Below are 18,981 nucleotides of genomic sequence, written 5' to 3' on the forward strand. Positions count from 1 at the left end.
GTTCTAGCTGCTCTGATAGCTAGAATCCTGTGTGGGATTTTTATTTTATTTTAAGAAAAACCATGGCCACACACAGAGGCGAAAATGGAACAGAACAGGCTTTCTATCAGTCGTGTGGTAAAATTGACACAACCTAAAATGTTATTTTGAGGGGCGCTATTGGGTTGCTTTTTTGTTTTTATTATATTTTTGTGCTTTTATATCTTGATTTTATTCTGTGAACCGCCCTGAGACCCCCCCAGGTATATAAATTCAGTAAATAAATAATAATAATAAAGGAAAACATTCACCCATCCCTACTCCTCAGGGCCAGCACACCGTCACTCAACCACAAACTACTGTATTTTTTGCTCTATAAGACTCACTTTTTCCCTCCTAAAAAGTAAGGGGAAATGTGTATGCGTCTTATGGAGCGAATGCAGCCTGCGCAGCTATCCCAGAAGCCAGAACAGCAAGAGGGATTGCTGCTTTCGCTGCGCAGAGATCCCTCTTGCTGTTCTGGCTTCTGGGATTCAGAATATTTTTTTCCTTGTTTTCCTCCTCCAAAAACTAGGTGCGTCTTGTGGCCTGGTGCGTCTTATAGAGCGAAAAATACGGTAAGCTTCCTTTCCTCTGTCCATCTTCCATCACCTATTGAGGCAGCGAGGAGACGACTAGGATTGACCATTTCACAGTGGGAAGGAGGAATCTGGGTCCCCTGCTTCTAGGCTTCCGAGGAGCGGTGGGCAGGGGTTCATGAGTTACCGTATTTTTCGCTCTATAAGATGCACCAGACCATAGGACGCACCTGGTTTTTGGAGGAGGAAAACAAGAAAAATATATTCTGTATCCCAGAAGCCAGAACAGCGAGAGGGATCACTGCTCGCTGTTCTGGCTTCTGGGATAGCCGTGCGAAGCCTCTTCAGGGTAGGGGGAGCCTACATCCCGCTGCCCTAAACAGGCTTCACGCGGCTATCCCAAAAGCTAGAACAGCGAGAGGGAGCGCTGTGCAGCGCTGCGCTGTTCTGGCTTCTGGGATAGCTGCGCAGCCTCTTCAGGGCAGCGGGATGAAGGCTCCCTATACCCGAAGAGGCTGTGCGTGGCTAAGCCAGAAGCTAGAACAGCGAAAGGAGCGCTGCACAGCGATCCCTCTTGCTGTTCTGGCTTCTGGGATAGCTGCGCTGCCTGCATTCGCTCCATAAGACGCACACACATTTCCCCTTACTTTTTAGGAGGGGAAAGGTGCGTCTTATAGAGCAAAAAAATACGGTATGTCCACCAGAGCTATTTTTCACCCATGATGCTTATGGGAGGCTGAGGGGAAGGGGTGGGAAAGAGTCCCAGGGTTGGGTGGTCTCTTACCAAGTTGGCAGCCAGCGTTCCACATTTCCTGAGGGTTGTAGTTGGCAGAGTTCATCTTCAGACCCAGTGGGTAGATGCGGCTGAGGTGCCGGGCGTTGTATCGGACAAAAGGGATTCCTGCAAGGCAGAAAGGAGAGTTGCAGCCCCAGGCTTAAAGCGAGGAAAGGGGGCTGCGAATCGCAATACCCTTAACCAATCTCCGTGCAGAGAACAAACCGATATTTCACTGGCATGACCAAGATGCCCAGGTTCAGCTAAGCAGCGGTGGGTCCGATACAGGGCCGGCCCTACCATTAGGAAACAGCAGCAAATTGTTATTTATTATTGTTGTACTTTTGCTGTCATGGAGGAGAAGTGGAGCCTGTAAGGTTTACTGCCTCAGGTGTCTGAATAACTTGACTGGCTTTGGGTGTTATGCATCTCGACTTCGTGGGGGCAGGGCATTTGCTGTTCCCCCTCAGGTGGCAAAATGTCTTGGGCTAGCCGGCATGCTCAAAGTCAGCAGGCTCCTTCCTGAATCTACAAGCTTTTGCCCAGGCCCCATTTCCCAGGCCCTGTCTCCCCTCAGATCAGTGCCATTATGCTCCATGTTTTGGCAACGAGGTAACCCAAATCCTGCAGCCTGTATTAATCAAACACGCATAAAAACCCTGAGGGAAAATCTATAACTGCTGCCTTGCGGAACATCTCGGGGGGGGGGGGGAGAAAAGGCTAAGGAGTAAACCCTAAGGTAAAAGGTAAAGGACCCCTGGATGGTTAAGTCCAGTCAAAGGCGACTATGGGATGCAGCGCTCATCTTGCTTTCAGGCCGGCATTTGTCCACAGACAGCTTTCCGGGTAATGTAGTCAGCAGGACTAAACTGCTTCTGGACCAACAGAACACCATGACGGAAACCAGAGCGCACGGAAACCCTGTTTACTTTCCCGTCGCAGCAATACCTATTTATCTACTCGCACTGGCGTGCTTTTAAACTACTAGGTTGGCAGGAGGTGGGACAAAGCAACGGGAGCTCACCCTGTCGTGGGGATGCGATCTGTTGACCTTCTGATTCGCAAAGAGGCTCACACATCCAGAGTAGAGTCCCTAAGACGGTTGGATGGCTCCTTGTACGCTTCCTTCCGGCAACTCCTGCAACCAGGCTGGTGCCAAACATATTGCTCTGCTTTCTTTTGGACCCCATCAATGAGGCTGGGGGGGCGGGTTCTTGTCATCTGGGCAGCCCAGGACCTCCAGACACACTGCCCAGGCTTGCACCCAGGGGAGATCACTTCAGTGCTGCTGACTCAGCAAAAACAACACGGGAGGCAGCAGTGACGAGTTACCGGTCTCTGCTGCCACAGCAGGCGCTGTGATTCTCCAGCAGTTTGACTTCACCCCCATAGGGTGCACTCCATTGTCTCTCAAGACAGACAGATGCCAAGGATGACAACAACATGTGATCAGACTCCTAATCATTACAGGTAACTCGCTACTTACACGCATTTAAGTTGTGCGCCTTCAGCTTTACACATTTGCCCCCCCCCAAAAAAAAATGTAAGGGCCAGAGTTCCGGGAAAAATGAGTTTGGCAATCCCAAACTCACACACTCAGCACTATTTTGGCTTTTACGTGTGATTCCCAAAACGTAACTCCTGCATAAATTGAGAGTAACTACACTGTATTTCCCTCTCATTAGGCTAATCTCCATCTGGCTAATACAGTGGTACCTTGGGTTACAAACAATTCTGGTTACATACTCCGCTAACCCGGAAGTAGTACCTCAGGTTAAGAACTTTACCTCAGGATGAGAACAGAAATTGCACGCCCGTGGCACAGCAGCAGTGGGAGGCCCCATTAGCTAAAGCAGTACGTCAGGTTAAGAACGGTTTCAGGTTAGGAACGGACCTCCGGAATGAATTAAGTTCGTAACCAGAGGTACCACTGTATGCAGGTTTATTTTGTATCCTCGTATGGCTCAAGACTGGCCTGGCTCTTGCCTCCAAGTACTGACTTGCTCCCCTTCCTCTTTCAAGGTACTTTCAAGGTTTTCCCTTTCATCTGGCTACTGCCCTATTGGCCAAGGACAAGAATTCCATCCTGCCATCCAGAAATAGGGCATGTTGCCTTTGCATCTCAATTTCTCCTCATTGGGCAGGTTTTTAAAGAATGAGTGAACACAGAAAGAGTACAAGGAAGCATCACCCTTGAGGTGAGATCTTCCTTGTTCAGGCTGATCTTATAAGCTCACTCTATCCCCTAATATTGGCTGCGTTCTCCATCTTCCTTGTAATTTTCTCTGACGCCCTGCCGTCAGACATGAGAGTCGCTTTTACTTCCTCCTGTTCAGGGAATTCACCTGTTCACATTAGAGCCAAACCTGACCTGATTCCTGGTGAGGTCAGCTTCCTGGCTGGCTGACCTCACCGGGAGAATCCGCGACCAGAAAGAAGAGGAACACCAAGAAGACTGGAAGAAATTTAAAGACTATTTGAATGAGTATTGTGATATTAAAGATATGTAACCACTTGAAAGAAACAATTAGGCCTAGGATTAAAATGGAATTAAATTTATAAATAAGAAAATGTACGATAAGGAAAGCTATGTAATATGATTAGAACTGTGATATGGTCTTTTGAAACTCTGATATTGGAAACTGCTACATATAATTACTAAGAAATTCGGATGGAAGAGATTTGAGGAAGTCAAACACTATGTTTATGAAAATGGATGGTACTTAATTTTAATTAATTAAGTGGTAATATGTTGTATGTATCTTTTTTCTTTTTTCTCTTTTTCTCCTATTTTTTGTTTGTTTTTATTATTGTTAATCTTTTCTTTTTTTACTATGTTTATCTACTGAAAATAATAAATATTATTTGAATCAAACCTGACCTGATTCTTTGATCAGCTTCCTGGCTTTCCGCTCGCTGAATGAGCACATCTCCGTAGGCTGCTGGTGGCGCAGAGCTTGAGACAAACTTTGGAAGGAAACAGACCGGCAATAGACAACCACATCAGAGAGTTCCCGTGAAATCTGCCCAGCATCCTTTGCCTGGGGAGAAAGATGTACAAAGATCAAATGATTTCCAATTAAGATGACCCTCCCAGCCTTGCAGTTGAATTACTCCAAGCTTGCAAATAGCTACTGGCCTGGTAGCCTACAGAGTAGAGGTGAGGGTCTACCAGCCCACAGACCTTATCCAGCCTGCCAATCTTCTCCATTTGACCCACAAGGCCATTTTGGGCAAGCCATGCCCACTTGCCCCACAGGTAAAGGTAAAGGGACCCCTGACCATTCGGTCCAGTCGTGGCCGACTCTGGGGTTGCAGCACTCATCTCGCTGTATTTGCCGAGGGAGCCGGCGTACAGCTTCCGGGTCATGTGGCCAGCATGACTAAGCCGCTTCTGGCAGACCAGACCAGCGCACGGAAACGCCGTTTACCTTCCCGCCGGAGCGGTACCTATTTATCTACTTGCACTTTGACGTGCTTTCGAACTGCTAGGTGGGCAGGAGCTGGGACGGAGCAATGGGAGCTCACCCCGTCGCAGGGATTCGAACCGCCGACCTTCTGATCGGCAAGCCCTAGGCTCTGTGGTTTAACCCACAGTGCCTAGCCAAAAGGGGCTTTGTAGCACTTCGTAAGCTGGTAGGCACTTTGGAAGCGCTGCACAAAATACCGTATTTTTCGCCCTATAGGACGCACTTTTCCCCCTCCAAAAATGAAGGGGAAATGTGTGTGCGTCCTATGGGGCGAATGCAGGCTTTCGCTGAAGCCTGGAGAGTGAGAGGGGAGAGCCCCAGCGCCAGCCCCACAAGGTCGGGGGACAGAGGGAGGCGGAACGCCGCCATCCCGCTGTCTCCTGAAGTGGTTTGAAGGCTGACGGCGGGGAGACCCCACCGCCAGCCCCGCAAGCTCTGGGGACAGTGGGGAAGCGCAGCACGTCTCCCCGCTGTCCCCGGACCTGATCTGAAGGCGGGTGGCGGGGAGAAGAGCGCTTCTCCCCGCTGCCTGCCCCACAAGCTCCGGGGACAGCTGGGAGGCGCAGCGGGTCTCCCCGCTGTCCCCGGACCTGGTCTGAAGGCGGGCGGCGGGGAGAAGAGCGCTTCTCCCCGCTGCCTGCCCCGCAAACTCCGGGGACAGCGGGGAGGCGCAGCGCGTCTCCCCGCTGTCCCCGGACCTGATCTGAAGGAGGGCGGCGGGGGGAAGAGCGCTTCTCCCCGCTGCATGCCCCGCAAGCTCCGGGGACAGCTGGGAGGCGCAGCGCATCTTCCCGCTGTCCCCGGAACACGTCTGAAGGCGGGCTGCGGGGAGAAGAGCGCTTCTCCCCGCTGCCGGCACCACAAGCGCCTGGGGGGGAAATAATTTTTTTCCCTTTATTTCCCCCCCAAAAAACTTGATGCGTCCTATGGGCCGGTGCGTCCTATGGGGTGAAAAATACGGTACTTTCCAAACCCTGGGTTCGGCACTTCCCAAGGGAAATGCCATGCAAAAGGCTCTGCAAGCTTTTTTTTTCTTTTCAAAAGGCAGGTGCCTTGGGAGTGGACACCTATCGCCCGATACCTGGTAACTCCAAGCCTCCTGTTCTTTGGAACGAAAGAAAAATATCCCTTTAAAAACAAACAAACAGCTGATTGCAAGTCCTGTGTGGTGCTTTGTGCTACAGATCTCTATCTCCTCGTGCTGATGACACAGGTGAGCAGCCTCACCCACCTGTCAAATCTGGCCTGGCAGGATCAGAGACATAAAAGGTCTGGCCCACCTGCTGAGAAAGTTCGTCACCCCTGCTATATCGAGACTAACAATAGCTTCCTGGCAATCAGGCAGGAAGGCCTTTGTAAACTGGAAGCCAGCTGAGTCCTTATTTTCAGCCCTGCCACAAATGAATGACGCACATGTTGTTGTCATTTAGTCGTGTCTGACTCTTCGTGACCACATGGACCAGAGCACGCCAGGCACTCCTGTCTTCCACTGCCTCCCGCAGTTTGGTCAAACTCATGCTGGTAGCTTCGAGAACACTGTCCAACCATCTCGTCCTCTGTCGTCCCCTTCTCCTTGTGCCCTCCATCTTTCCCAACATCAGGGTCTTTTCCAGGGAGTCTTCTCTTCTCATGAGGTGGCCAAAGTATTGGAGCCTCAGCTTCACGATCTGTCCTTCCAGTGAGCACTCAGGGCTGATTTCCTTCAGAATGGAGAGGTTTGATCATCTTGCAGTCCATGGGACTCTCAAGAGTCTCCTCCAGCACCATAATTCAAAAGCATCAATTCTTCGGCGATCAGCCTTCTTTATGGTCCGGCACAAAGTGGAGAGACAGATTTCAGGGCTGGTGTAAAGATGTTTGTGAGATAGCTTTTTCGGACTAGCTTTCGGAAAGGCTACATTACTAGCTGGCCAAGGATGGATAACCTCCAAGGCTCAAGATGGTCTGGATCGTGTGCTGTTCTGATCTCCAAGACCGGGCTGTCTACAGCGGCGGGATTGGAGGCTCAGGTTGGCAACCCTTTTGTCCAGGAAGCTGCCGTGAGTGGCACAGAAGAATAAAGATCCGAGGTCCTGTGACTGCAACCAGTGGTTCAGACTCCTCTGGTCTGAGGATCACAGAGAATTTCATTCACGGGGGAGGGGGGGGACCCTGTGACTGAAAAACCACCTGTGCAAGGAGTGGATTTTCCTGCACTTTCCTGGCTTGTGTGGGGCAGGGTTATGTGCCCTGTCAAAATCTGCACCTCCTTTTTAGATATTTCCCACGTACGTGCAGGTCCTGCTTGCTGAACACAATGTGCTCCTTTGAAATCGTTCATTAGGCTTGCATTCGCAGAACAAATTGGCTATTTCCATCGATTCCTATGAGTAAATTTCTAATAATAATAATAATAATAATAATAATAATAATAATAATAATAATGATTTATTATTTATACCCCACCCATCCTGCTGAGTTTCCCCAGCCACCCTGGGCGGCTCCCAACAGAATATTAAAAACACGATAAAACATCAAACATTAAAAACTCCCCTAAACAGGGCTGCCTTCAGATGTATTCCAATAGTCAGATAGTTGTTTATTTCCTTGACATCTGATGGGAGGGCATTCCACAGGGCAGGCACCACTACTGAGAAGGCCTCTCTCCTTGGTTCCCTGTAACCTCACTTCTTGCAGTGAGGGAACCGCCAGAAGGCCCTCGGAGCTGGACCTCAGTGTCTGGGCTGAACGATGGGGGTGGAGACGCTCCTTCAGGTATACTGGGCCGAGGCCGTTTAGGGCTTTAAAGGCCAGCACCAACACTTTGAATTGTGCTCGGAAACGTACTGGGAGCCAATCTAGGTCTTTCAGGACCAGTGTTATATGGTCTCGGCAGCCACTCCCAGTCACCAGTCTAGCTGCCGCATTCCCTACCACTTAAATTTGACCCCCCAAAAGCAAATAATATCAAACAGGAAACCTAGAAAAAAATGCTCTCTGATTTGTCCAATCACTCCCTGCTTCAGCCAACCAGCAAAAGGCAAACAAGGAAGTAAAAAATGCCCTCAGTTCCAATCGCTGATGCTGGAGTGTATAGTGAAGTTTGGGTACGAATTCAGATAAGTGAATCTTTGCATAGGAAATAGAAGTGATGGGAAGGTTTCCCACCATTAAGTTACAGATCTACCAACCACCTATCCAGGCAAAGAGAAACCACGACGCATTTGGTTTTACGTGACTGGGGGCGGATGAGATACAACTTCGCTCATTAGCCTCGACATCCCCTGCGACTGCCCTTTCCAGGAATCAAGACATACTCACCTGCAATGGTTTAATCCCTTGAAGAGAATGCGTAGACTAGAAGGGGAAGGGGAAGGGGGAAGAGAGAGAGAGAGAGAGAGAGAGAGAGAGAGAGAGAGAGAGAGAGAGAGAGAACCTCCTGTGAGAAACAAAATACATCTAAGGATATTTTTGAAGGGGCATATCTAAGAACAAATGGCCATTCTGGGTCAGACTAAAAAGTCCCTCTAGCATCTCTCCCCACACAGTGGACAATCAGGGGCCTCTGGGAAGCCCACACGCAGCGGGACCTGAGGGCTATATATCCCTCTCCCACAGTTGGTTTCCTAGTGACTGATGTTCAGAGACATGCTGTCTCTGATCCTAGATGTAGCATCATGTGCGCAGAGAATGGTGACCCATATGACCAAGGGTCAAGAAACGAAACCTTATGAAGAACGGTCGAAGGAGCTGGGTATGTTTAGCCTGCAAAAGAGGATACTGAGAGGGGAGATATGACAACTACCATATTTTTTGCTCTATAAGACGCACTTTTCCCCTCCTAAAAAGTAAGGGGAAATGTGTGTGCGTCTTATGGAGCGAATGCAGGTGGAAGGCTCTGTCAGCGCTCCCTTTAAAGAGCCGTGTGGAGCATGTGTGCGGCTCTTGGGGGCTTTTCCCGAGGAGGGAGAAGGGAAGAAGAAGCCAGGACAGCCAGTGGGATCCATCCCGCTGTCTGTCTTGGCTTATGCCATAGCCGCGTGCAGCCTCTCCAGGTTGGAGAGGCTGCGCGCGGCTAAACAAGAAGCCAGGACAGCCAGCAGGATCGCTGCGCTGCGGTCCCGTTGGCTGTTCTAGCTTCTGGCTTAGCCACGCGAAGCCTCCGCAGGGGAGCGGGGAGCCTTCATCCTGCTCCCCTGCGGAGGCTTCGTGCGGCTATCCCTGGCTTTTGCAGGAGGTGGGGGAAGGGACAGAGCACGTGGCTCTGTCCCTTTCCTCACCTCCCAGAAAAGCCCCCAAGAGCTCTCTTTAAAGAGCACACGGCTCTTGCGGGAGGAAAGCCAGTAGGCTTGCTTTCGCTGAAGCCAGAAGTGCAAGAGGGATCGGTATGCACTGATCCCGCTTGCTCTCCTGGCTTCACGGGTAGCGCTCCCTCTTAGCTCAGGATGCTTTGCGTTCCTTTCTTATTTCTTGTTTTCCTCCCCTAAAAACTAGGTGCGTCCAATCGTCCGGTGCGTCTAATAGAGCGAAATATATGGTATATTCAAATATATCAGGGGCTGTCACATGGAAGATGGAGCTAGCTTGTTTTCTCCTGTTCCGGAGGCTAGGACCCGACCCAACGGCTTCAAGTGACAAGAAAGGAGATTCCAACTAAACTTCAGGAAGAACTTTCTGACAGTAAGAGCTGTTTGACAGTGGAAAGGTCTCCCTCGGGAAATGATGGACTCTCCTTCCCTGGATGTTTTTAAGCAGAGGTCAGGTGGTCATCCGTCATGGGTGATTTCGCTGACATTCCTGCATTGCAGGGGGTTGGACTAGATGACCCATGGGGTCCCTTCCAACTCAACAGTTCTGTGATTCATGATCATTACTGGTGGCCACTCACAGATTTATCCTGTGTGAACCTGTCTAATTGTCAGGCTTTGGGGAATCGGTTTCCTCCCCCCATGGCAGTAGATAAAGGAACGCCTTACCAGTTAGAATCTTTAATAATCACAGTGAGAGAACAAACAGATCTCCTAGAAATGGCGGTGCTCCCAGTTAAGGGATACTCTCCCCTCCGTCCCTATTAATCTGCGTCACTCCTACGTCTTGTGATCTGAGCTTCTACCCACTGCACTTTCTATTCTGACACTTTCTGAGCTCTCTGTTACTTTGGAGAAGGGGTATGAATGCTGTCCAGAGACTATGAATCTCTTAACCCTCTCTCTCTTCCAGTGTTTCTTCTCCTAGCTATTTCCCATCCAGTATTTCCCAGCTTCTGCCTTCTGAACTATGCCCCTCTGCAAACCGCTGTTCCAAATCTATGCTGTCCTCCTGCTCCTGGGAAGATTCAGGGTCAGGATCGGGGGTGGGGGTGGCTCCCACCATTCTTCCTGAGTGCAGTGCTCCTCAGTTGCACTGGCTCCCGGTGGAGTACAGGGTCAGGTTTAAGGCGCTGGTTTTAACCTTTAAAGCCCTTCATGGCCTAGGACCCTCGTACCTACAGGTCTGCCTCTTCTGGTATGCCCCGCGGAGGACCTTACAGTCCGAAAATAATATCTTGGAGGTCCCGGGCCTCAAGGAGGTTAAATTGGCCTCAACCAGGGCCAAGGCCTTTTCAGCTTTGGCCCCAGCCTGGTGGAACACACTGTCGCAGAAGACCAGGGCCCTACGAGACTTGACATCCTTCCACAGGGCCTGCAAGACGGAGTTGTTCCACCTGGCCTTTGGTCCGGGCCCAGTTTGTCCCCACTCTATGGGACCCTGTAAGTTACCTCTTTGGTCCTTATATCGGCTCATGTGGGACCCACATGGATAGCTGGCCCTGATGAATACATGAGGTTCCCAATCCCTATGGCTGTAGGGATTAAATTATTAAATTAAATGATTCGTGGGCAATCATTTAATTTTATTCTGATTCTAATTTTTAAGCTGTACTTCAATTAATTGTTTGATTGTGTTTTAATGTATTTGATATGTGATGTTAGCTGCCCTGAGCCCGGTCTTGGCCGGGGAGGGTGGGGTATAAATAAACATTTACTTACTTACTTACTTACTCAGCACGGTCCCTGACACTAGGTAAAGGTAAAGGGACCCCTGACTGTTAGGTCCAGTCGTGGACGGCTCTGGGGTTGCGGCGCTCATCTCGCTTTCTTGGCCGAGGGAGCCGGCGTACAGCTTCCGGGTCATGTGGCCAGCATGACTAAGCCGCTTCTGGCGAACCAGAGCAGCATATGGAAATGCCATTTACTTTCCTGCTGGAGCAGTACCTATTTATCTACTTGCACTTTGACGTGCTTTCAAACTGCTAGGTTGGCAGGAGCAGGGACCGAGCAACGGGAGCTCACCCTGTCGCGGGGATTCGAACCGCCAACCTTCCGATCGGCAAGTCCTAGGCTCTGTGGTTTACACCACAGCGCCACCCGCGTCCCTGACACTAATCCTCTTTAAAATCTAAACCTCTTTAAAAGCCATATAAGCTAGTGGACATCATCACATCTTGAGATTCCATGGTCAGTTAGAATATTCAAGCTTAGGGAGGTTTGCCCTTTTAGGGTTTTTTCCTGAACACTTTTTGAGCATGTATACACTTTCAGGGCTCCCCCAAGCTTGCCAATTCCTCCATCTATCTTCTCAGTAGTTTTGGCTATGTCTGCCAGCACTCAGCCAATAGTTTGCTATTAATGAGACAGTTTATCCACGTAATTTTTCTCTCTCTTAGGGGAAGCGGTCTAATCTCTGCTATGTCCTCACCTTATCTTCCTCTTCCTCCTGCATTTCTTCCTCAGGATTTGTGATGTAGCTCATTTTTTCGGGATCACCCTTGTCCTCTGGCAGCTTCTTTGCCTTCACCAATATCTTCCACTTTAACTGCTGTCGGGTTTGAAGGAGCGGAGTGTAAACAGCTTAAATCTCTAACGAAACCTTGCACGTGAAATTGTAATAACCCAATTAGCAGAGGCGTCAGGGCTCCAGAATTTGCCCAGCGCCCAAATAGAATTGGGTGAATCTTTTGTTTTGGGTTTCTCTCATTTTTCCATTTTTAAATTTAGTTCTCTACATCCGTTTGCATTTTTTTAAAAAAACAATTGGTATTCAGCAAGTTGGTATTCAATTTACCTTAATACATTCATTTTTTTCAGGATCATTTCCCCTAATATAATGAGTTTTTGTATGCCATTTCCTCCAATATATGCATTTTAATGCATGCTTTGCTCCAGTACATGCATTTTTGTACACCTTACTCGGCTGACAAATGCACTATTGCAGAATGTGAAGAACTGTAGATATTGAAGGATGGCTGTGTTTCAGTTCATGTGTTGTTTTGCAAAGCGCAAACTACGTAGCTTGGCCTTTAAATGCAATCTGAATGAATTCCCCCCCCCCCGCCCTGCATTCCTAGGCCCAAAACCAACAAAAGGCTGGCCAGCCCAACAGTGCCAGCATTCTCACTTTGCTCCTGCAAAATTCAATGAAGATTTTTGTGGGGTGCAAAGTCCTGGCCATAAAGTGTCTTGTTCACACCTGTTAGGTGTTAAAACCCTTTATCCCTTGCAAGAACTAATCACCTCACTAGGACTAAGACGGAAGCTGGATGAAAGAAATCTTGCAATAACTCAGCTACTACATTACCCAAAGTCAATTAGGCCGCCATTTCCCTCCACATAACCTTTTTGGATATCAGTACTGCTCAAGTGCAAACATCTGGCATTGGGCACCAAAATTCTTCTTGGCTTTTATTGTTGTTGAAAGCAAAGTTTCTTAAAGCTAGAACAGATAATCTACTTGTCAAGTCAACCTCCTTTTTGACTTTGGTTTTCTCCTCAGCAAAATTCCCAGCACAGGTGATATGAGGGAGGTGATATGAGGGACATAACCTAGTACGACGCTAGAATTAAATCAGGAGGGAGGAACTTTTGGCCATCCAGATGTTTCAGAACTACAACTGCCACCAGTCCCAGTCAAGCATAGCCAAATGGCCGAGGCTGATGGGAGTCGTAGTCCAACCAAGTCTGGAGGGTCAAAGGTTCCCCCCCCTTGCCCTAAATGGTGTTACCTCTGGTGATGGGAGCTGTTTGGGCGTGTCTCCATCCAGTGGTTGGGTCACAAGCATGTTCCCTAAAATAGCCTTCATGTGGCGCGCCATCTTGGACTGCTGTTCCGGCCCACAGTGGTTTTCCAGAGAGAGAATCACAGGATAGGAAGAATGCTGAGGAGACAAGATGGAGTAAGAAGGCATCTGCCACCTTCAAGATTCTTTCCCCAACCCTTCAAATGATTACTTTTTTTAAAAAATAAAAACACACACACACACCATTAAGCATTTTACTCTGGCTTGCATGAAATTTTGTGTCCATTTGCAACCTCAAAACATTTTAGGAACTGTTTCATCCTAGCTTTTCATGTGTTGATCATTCGCTGGTTAGAATGAATTTCTTTTTTTCTACTCGTGTTATGCTTTCCTAATTGCATTAGATGGTTAGCTTTAATTCTCGGTAGTAGCACCCACCCTGTGGAACGCCCTCCCATCAGATGTCATGGAGATGAGTAACTATATAACTTTTAGGAGACATCTGAAGGCAGCCTTGTATGAGGAAGCCTTTTAATATGTATTGTTTTACAGTGGTACCTTGGCTGTCGAACTTAATCCATTCCGGGAGTCCATTCGACTCCCAGAACCATTCGAAAACCAAGGCATGACTTCTGATTAGCTGCAGCTAGCTCCTGCAGCCAATCAGAAGCCGCAGAAATCGCGCTGGACGTTTGGCTTCCAAAAAACGTTCGAAAACTGGAACACGTCCGAGTTTTTGGTGTTCGGGAGCCAAAACGTACAAGTACCAAGACATTCGAGAACCAAGGTACGACTGTATTATGTTTTTATATATGTTGGAAGCTGCCCAGAATGGCTGGGGCAACTCAGGTCAGATGGGCGGGGTACAAACTATAAGAGGAGGGGGAGGAGGCAAAGAGGAAGAAGAAGGAGAAGGAGAAGAAGAAAAAGCCACAAGCAGGATGCAATGACAATTAGCCGTCTCTGGCTATTATCCCCCAGCAACCAGAATTCAGGCTAGCATTTGTGCCACTCTGGAATTCACAGAAATGTGGTGATGGGGGTTTTTTTATGTTACGGTGAGCATGCTTTCTGGTTCCTGTAAACAGATAGGCACTATCAGTTGCAAACGCCATCTTTCAGTGCAGGGAAGGGTTCTTCTCCTGTTTCTTGCAACTCCACCGATAAGTGGGAGAAGAGCACAAAAGGATGCCAATATTACTTCACACCTTTTTCTGGAGTAGCAGGAAGTTCCAGAGGGAGATGTTCATGCTGAATTGGATGGAAAGCAAGAATGCAGCTGGCAGGGCTACTCCCAAAACAACATCCGTTTGGCACGCCGAGAATCTACGTAAATATCTGGCTTCTCCCAGCCAGGATCCTGTTAGCCATGTTTTCAAGTCAGCCTCAAACCCAAACCTGTCGTGTCTCTTTCTCGCCAAATTAAAGATTGCAAAAGCAGTTCCTCAGAAAACCCCACCCAGCCAGGTAGTATTTGGCCCAGATTCCAAAAGCATAGAGTGACTATCAGCCTTCATTAATCTGGTCTTCCTCAGGTACTATTAAGAGAGCAGGGGAACATTTTGTATAATGGAAAAGAGTCTTTTCATAACACGTTGGCATGCATAATGTGAGTTGCGACATCAGCCCAGCTTGCACATGACACTAAAGGTGTATTGCAAACAAGCAAATATGTGTATTCCCAGAGCAAAGGTCACAGCGACAACATCCTTCTCCCAATTCTACTTCCTCCATAATACCCAGGGCTAAGCCATGGTTTGGTTTACCATTACACTGAGCTGTAACCAAGGTTTGCTCTCAGTTTTGCTGCTCATGGTTGATTGGGGGAGACAAACCACAAGCCAGGGCTTGGGCGTAATCCTAAAACAAATGATGGGTCAGCGCTGGGCAGTGCAGCAGGACCACATGAGAAGCCCAGCAGGGGCAATCTTCATTCCAATCAATCAATTCAATTTATTGTATATAGCCAAAGGCCTTCACAGTGAACAGCAGAGGGCAAAAAGCAAGGCATTCCTCTAAAATCGCACAACGTAAGTCTGCACACGTCTACAGCATTAAAATTTGCAGCACAAAATTTTAAAGTTACAATGCATTCACATAACTGGAGCGAAGTTTCTTAGCTTCCAGAGCAAATTTGTCTACCAGAATTGTAATTTGTAGATATTTAGCAACTTAGCGTTCTATTATCACTTCCTGGCCGGGGGGGGGGATTGATCTGAGAACCAATGGAAAAAAAGGGGATGAAAAAAAATTCTCTCTGCACCATATATAAAGGGCAGGTCAACAAATTGTGTTTGATAGCCTCAGCCTGATTACACCCATAAACGCATTCCCATTTCGTTTGAGCTATTATCTCTAGGAGCCCACGCATTTGCTCAATCACACTAAACCATGGCTTGGCAATACATGCAAACCAGTGTTCCGTGTAAGGTAAAGGTAAAGGGACCCCCGACCATTAGGTCCAGTTGTGGCTAACTCTGGGGTTGCGGCGCTCATCTCGCTTTATTGGCCAAGGGAGCCGGCGTACAGATTCCGGGTCATGTGGCTAGCATGACTAAGCTGCTTCTGGCGAACCAGAGCAGCACACGGAAACGCCGTTTACCTTCCCGCCGGAGTGGTACCTATTTATCTACTTGCACTTTGACGTGCTTTTGAACCGCTAGGTTGGCAGGAGCAGAGACCGAACAACGGGAGCTCACCCCATCGCGGGGATACGAACCGCCGACCTTCTGATTGGCAAGTCCTAGGCTCTGTGGTTTAACCCACAGCGCCACCCGCGTTCCTGTGTTCCGTGTATGAGGCTATTAAATCAGTCTTTGTGTGAATACCTTCACGTATTGTGAAGGTGAAGGCCACATTGCCTAGATAAGAGGTAGTCACCTAGTGCCTTCTGCATGTTAATGGGACTCCCAACCCCCACCAGCCCCAGCCAGTTATGGCCAACGGTGAGAGATGATGCGAGTTGCAATCTAACAGCATATCTGAACAGCACCTTGTTGGCAACCCCACTGTTGCATTAAAATGCCTTCTGCATTATCAATATTTGCACACATGCAACAGAAGGTTGCACCTAAACAAGCAAGAGTTTTTTGTTTTTTTTAATGCTTAATCCAATGGGGGTTTTTTAAAGGCTTAACTACTTTGAGTACAAAAACTTTTTTTAAAAAAATGCAAGCCAGACACCATTGTTTGGAATTGTCTAGAACTGTACCCGCTGCGACCTTTGCATGCACCGCCTTTGAAAAAGGAAGCTTGCACAATCGTTTCCAGCAATTAAATTTGCTCATGAATCATGATACAGCTAAGTGACTAAGTGGTTGGGCAGCGAAGAAAGCTCCCGAGAGAAATGTTTGGGCCTCAGAACATCAAATGCAGCTCCTTCTCCCTTCCGAGGATTCTTAAGAACTGAAATCAATCAATCTTCTTGCTACCTGCATTTCTGAAAACTGTGGTTTAGTCTACCTTGAATGCATGGTCCCGGATGCTTTCAATCACATCCCGGAAGAGGATCTTGGAGGTCAGAGTGTGGCCGTGGTAGATGATGGGCTCCCCGTTGGAGCCCTCCCAGCAGTCAAGCTCCACACAGCGACACCCCTTCATCAAAGCCCTGCCGAAGACAGAAATGGGGTGAGGTGATGATGGACTTGCATTTCAGCCCTCTGCCTGTCAAGGAGCCGTCAGGCGAGCACAGGTCATCCACAGGGCAGGAAAGAACCTGAGGCATGAGATGCAATTAGCATCTAGGATTTTACGAGTCTTAGAGAGTCAGGGAGCATTGTGACGCCTTGCCCAACCTCAGAGATGGACTGTGGACCAATATAGGCCAAGGGGTCAAGTTCTGGTTCAGGCCAACAAGGGCCAAGGGTCGTTCAGCCCAGACACTGAGGTCCAGCTCCAAGGGCCTTCTGGTGGTTCCCTCATTGCGAGAAGTGAGGTTACAGGGAACCAGGCAGAGGGCCTTCTCGGTAGTGGCACCCACCCTGTAGAACACCCTCCCTTCAGATGTGAAGGAAATAAGCAGCTATCCTATCTTTAAAAGACATCTGAAGGCATGTTTTTAATATTTAATGCTGTACTGTTTTTAACACTTGATTGGGAGCCGCCCAGAGTGGCTGGGGAAACTCAGCCAGACGGGCGGGGTATAAATAATAAATTATTATTATTATTATTATTATTATTATTATTATTATTATTATTCTGGTAGGAGACGCAATTGCACATCGGGAAGCGCAAGGAGGGGAAAGGAAGAGTCTGTGTTACTATTTATCACAAGACGTTGCTCAGTTCTGCAAGGTGTACAGCTGCCTGGGTCCTGGCTGCCTGAGTGCCGAGTTCAAGTCCTCCGGCCCCTTATAGGGAGCCAGGCAAGTGTTGCGCTAGCCGGCACTCTTCAAACAAACTTTACGCAGTATGATCCACTAACTTCAAGGTGTAAACAGCTTGTGCCTTCCCACCCAAGGGACAGCTCAATTTCCCACACATTGTTCCGCAGGGCTCCTTCGGGGATTATGGGCCGCATAATTAATGAAATCACCTGAGCCGAGGAAAATGAAATGCATCGTTCTCTCTCCAGGTACCTGGTTGTACTTCAGTAATCCTGTCTTGGCATGTGGCCTCCTTCCCCCCCCCCCCATGCCTGTTCAAAGCAGCCCCACCAATCAACCAATTACTGTATTTTTCGCCCTATAGGACGCACTTTTCCCCCTCCAAAAATGAAGGGGAAACGTGTGTGCATCCTATGGGGCGAATGCAGGCTTTCGCTGAAGCCTGGAGAGCGAGAGGGGTCGGTGCGTACCGACCCCTCTCGCTCTCCAGGCTTCAGGAAGCTATCCGCAAGCCTTGGGAGCCCGCGAGAGTTCCCACCGGGCTCCCTAGGCTTGCGGATAGCAGCCTGTTCTGAGAGCTGGGGTTGGGGGAAGCTCAGGCTTCCCCAGCCCCGCGCCTGGGGGGGAAATAATTTTTTTCTTTATTCCCCCCCCCCCCAAACTAGGTGCGCCCTATAGGGTGAAAAATACGGTAGATTGCTCTCTCCACTCCAGCTCACCCACTGCCTCCCACACCTCTCTGCATGCCCTGGCCAAAATGTTGCAGCCAATGGCCGTGTACCCACCATTATTTGCTAGGATCCTTTACCTATCCCCGCTACCAGCACTCCTGGCCATCTGAAAGCAGTTATTGGGACCCCCTCTGGCTACAGCTGTTCTGTTGCTTCGGCCACAAAAGCTGCTTACCGGATGTAGGCCTCAGTGCTACTGGCGCCTCCAATCTGGTTCTGCGTCAGGTAGGTGTTATGGGAGGACGAGATGAAGTAATGGCACAGTGGCTGCGTCATGTCCTGGTATATCTTTGCATGGCCCTGGTTGAGGATGTCTCCGGCGGAGGACAGCAGGTACATCATGAAGCCATCCATCATCATGAGATTGTGCTGCCTGGCTGTGGGACAAAGACGTGGTTAGCGGAGAGAGTTTCAGACTCTACCCATCCGGCGTATTTTAGCGTACTCGTTTCCTAAGAACGGCGCGTCTTGCCAAATGCAAGGTGGTTCATGTTAGTGAGATTTGGAAGCAATACAGAACACAAGCGAGTGAGAAGATTGAAGATTTTATTCTAAACAGCAAGCGTTAGTGCACACCCCGGAAATGATCTCTTTCAGATTCAGCCTTCTGGAAGAAAGTACAGGGTTATAAAGACTAGGACTAGCCACCTGAGAAACAGTTTCTACCCACATGTGATTTTGGTTTTAAACGCAGTATTAAGGAGTCTCTATGGGAGTATATTGTATTTAAAAATGGGGTATCAGAGTTTTTAGGGGGCTAACCGGGTTGGGATAGCTGGGATAGTAGGCTTGTTGGCTTTTGAATGTCTTATGTAGATTTTTCAAGTTCTTTGTTCTGTATGGGACAATGACAATAAAGATTATCGTATCCTATTGTATCGTATCGTATTATATACATTACCAAGCAAACGCTTCGATCTGCAACTGGGAAGAAGTGGTGAGGCTATCCCCCAGGCGCATAGCTGTCAACGTTTCCCTTCTTTTAAGGGAAATTTCCTTATTCCAAATAGGATTCCTCGCAAGAAAAGAGAAAAGTTGACAGCTATGCCCAGGCGGCCTTCGTTGGCACAGCCCCACGGCCTATAGTC

At 48.6% G+C, this 18,981-nt stretch overlaps 1 protein-coding gene and 1 long non-coding RNA gene across 4 annotated transcripts in view; one reads left to right on the plus strand and one right to left on the minus strand.

Annotated features, from left to right (window-relative positions):
* PLCD3 (phospholipase C delta 3) overlaps window positions 1-18,981 on the minus strand; it is an 89,372-nt gene that overhangs the window by 14,117 nt on the left and 56,274 nt on the right. For all 3 annotated transcript variants that reach the window (XR_014541000.1, XM_083582769.1, XM_083582770.1), the window contains exons 6-12: window positions 18,069-18,270; window positions 16,300-16,444; window positions 12,823-12,975; window positions 11,520-11,639; window positions 8,103-8,138; window positions 4,214-4,373; window positions 1,342-1,458 (exon numbers count right to left, since the gene is read on the minus strand). Coding sequence is in view for 2 of the 3 variants with exons in the window: in XM_083582769.1 (XP_083438895.1) it covers window positions 1,342-1,458; window positions 4,214-4,373; window positions 8,103-8,138; window positions 11,520-11,639; window positions 12,823-12,975; window positions 16,300-16,444; window positions 18,069-18,270 (933 nt within the window). In the remaining variant the exon portion in view is untranslated. The remainder of the gene's footprint in view (window positions 1-1,341; window positions 1,459-4,213; window positions 4,374-8,102; window positions 8,139-11,519; window positions 11,640-12,822; window positions 12,976-16,299; window positions 16,445-18,068; window positions 18,271-18,981) is intronic.
* On the plus strand, window positions 278-817 carry LOC310748240. The gene is made up of 2 exons (XR_014541238.1): window positions 278-340; window positions 602-817. It is a non-coding gene; the product is annotated as an uncharacterized lncRNA (long non-coding RNA).

This window comes from Podarcis filfolensis, assembly GCF_964270895.1.
Source record: "Podarcis filfolensis genome assembly, chromosome: 13".
Lineage (NCBI taxonomy): Eukaryota > Metazoa > Chordata > Lepidosauria > Squamata > Lacertidae > Podarcis > Podarcis filfolensis.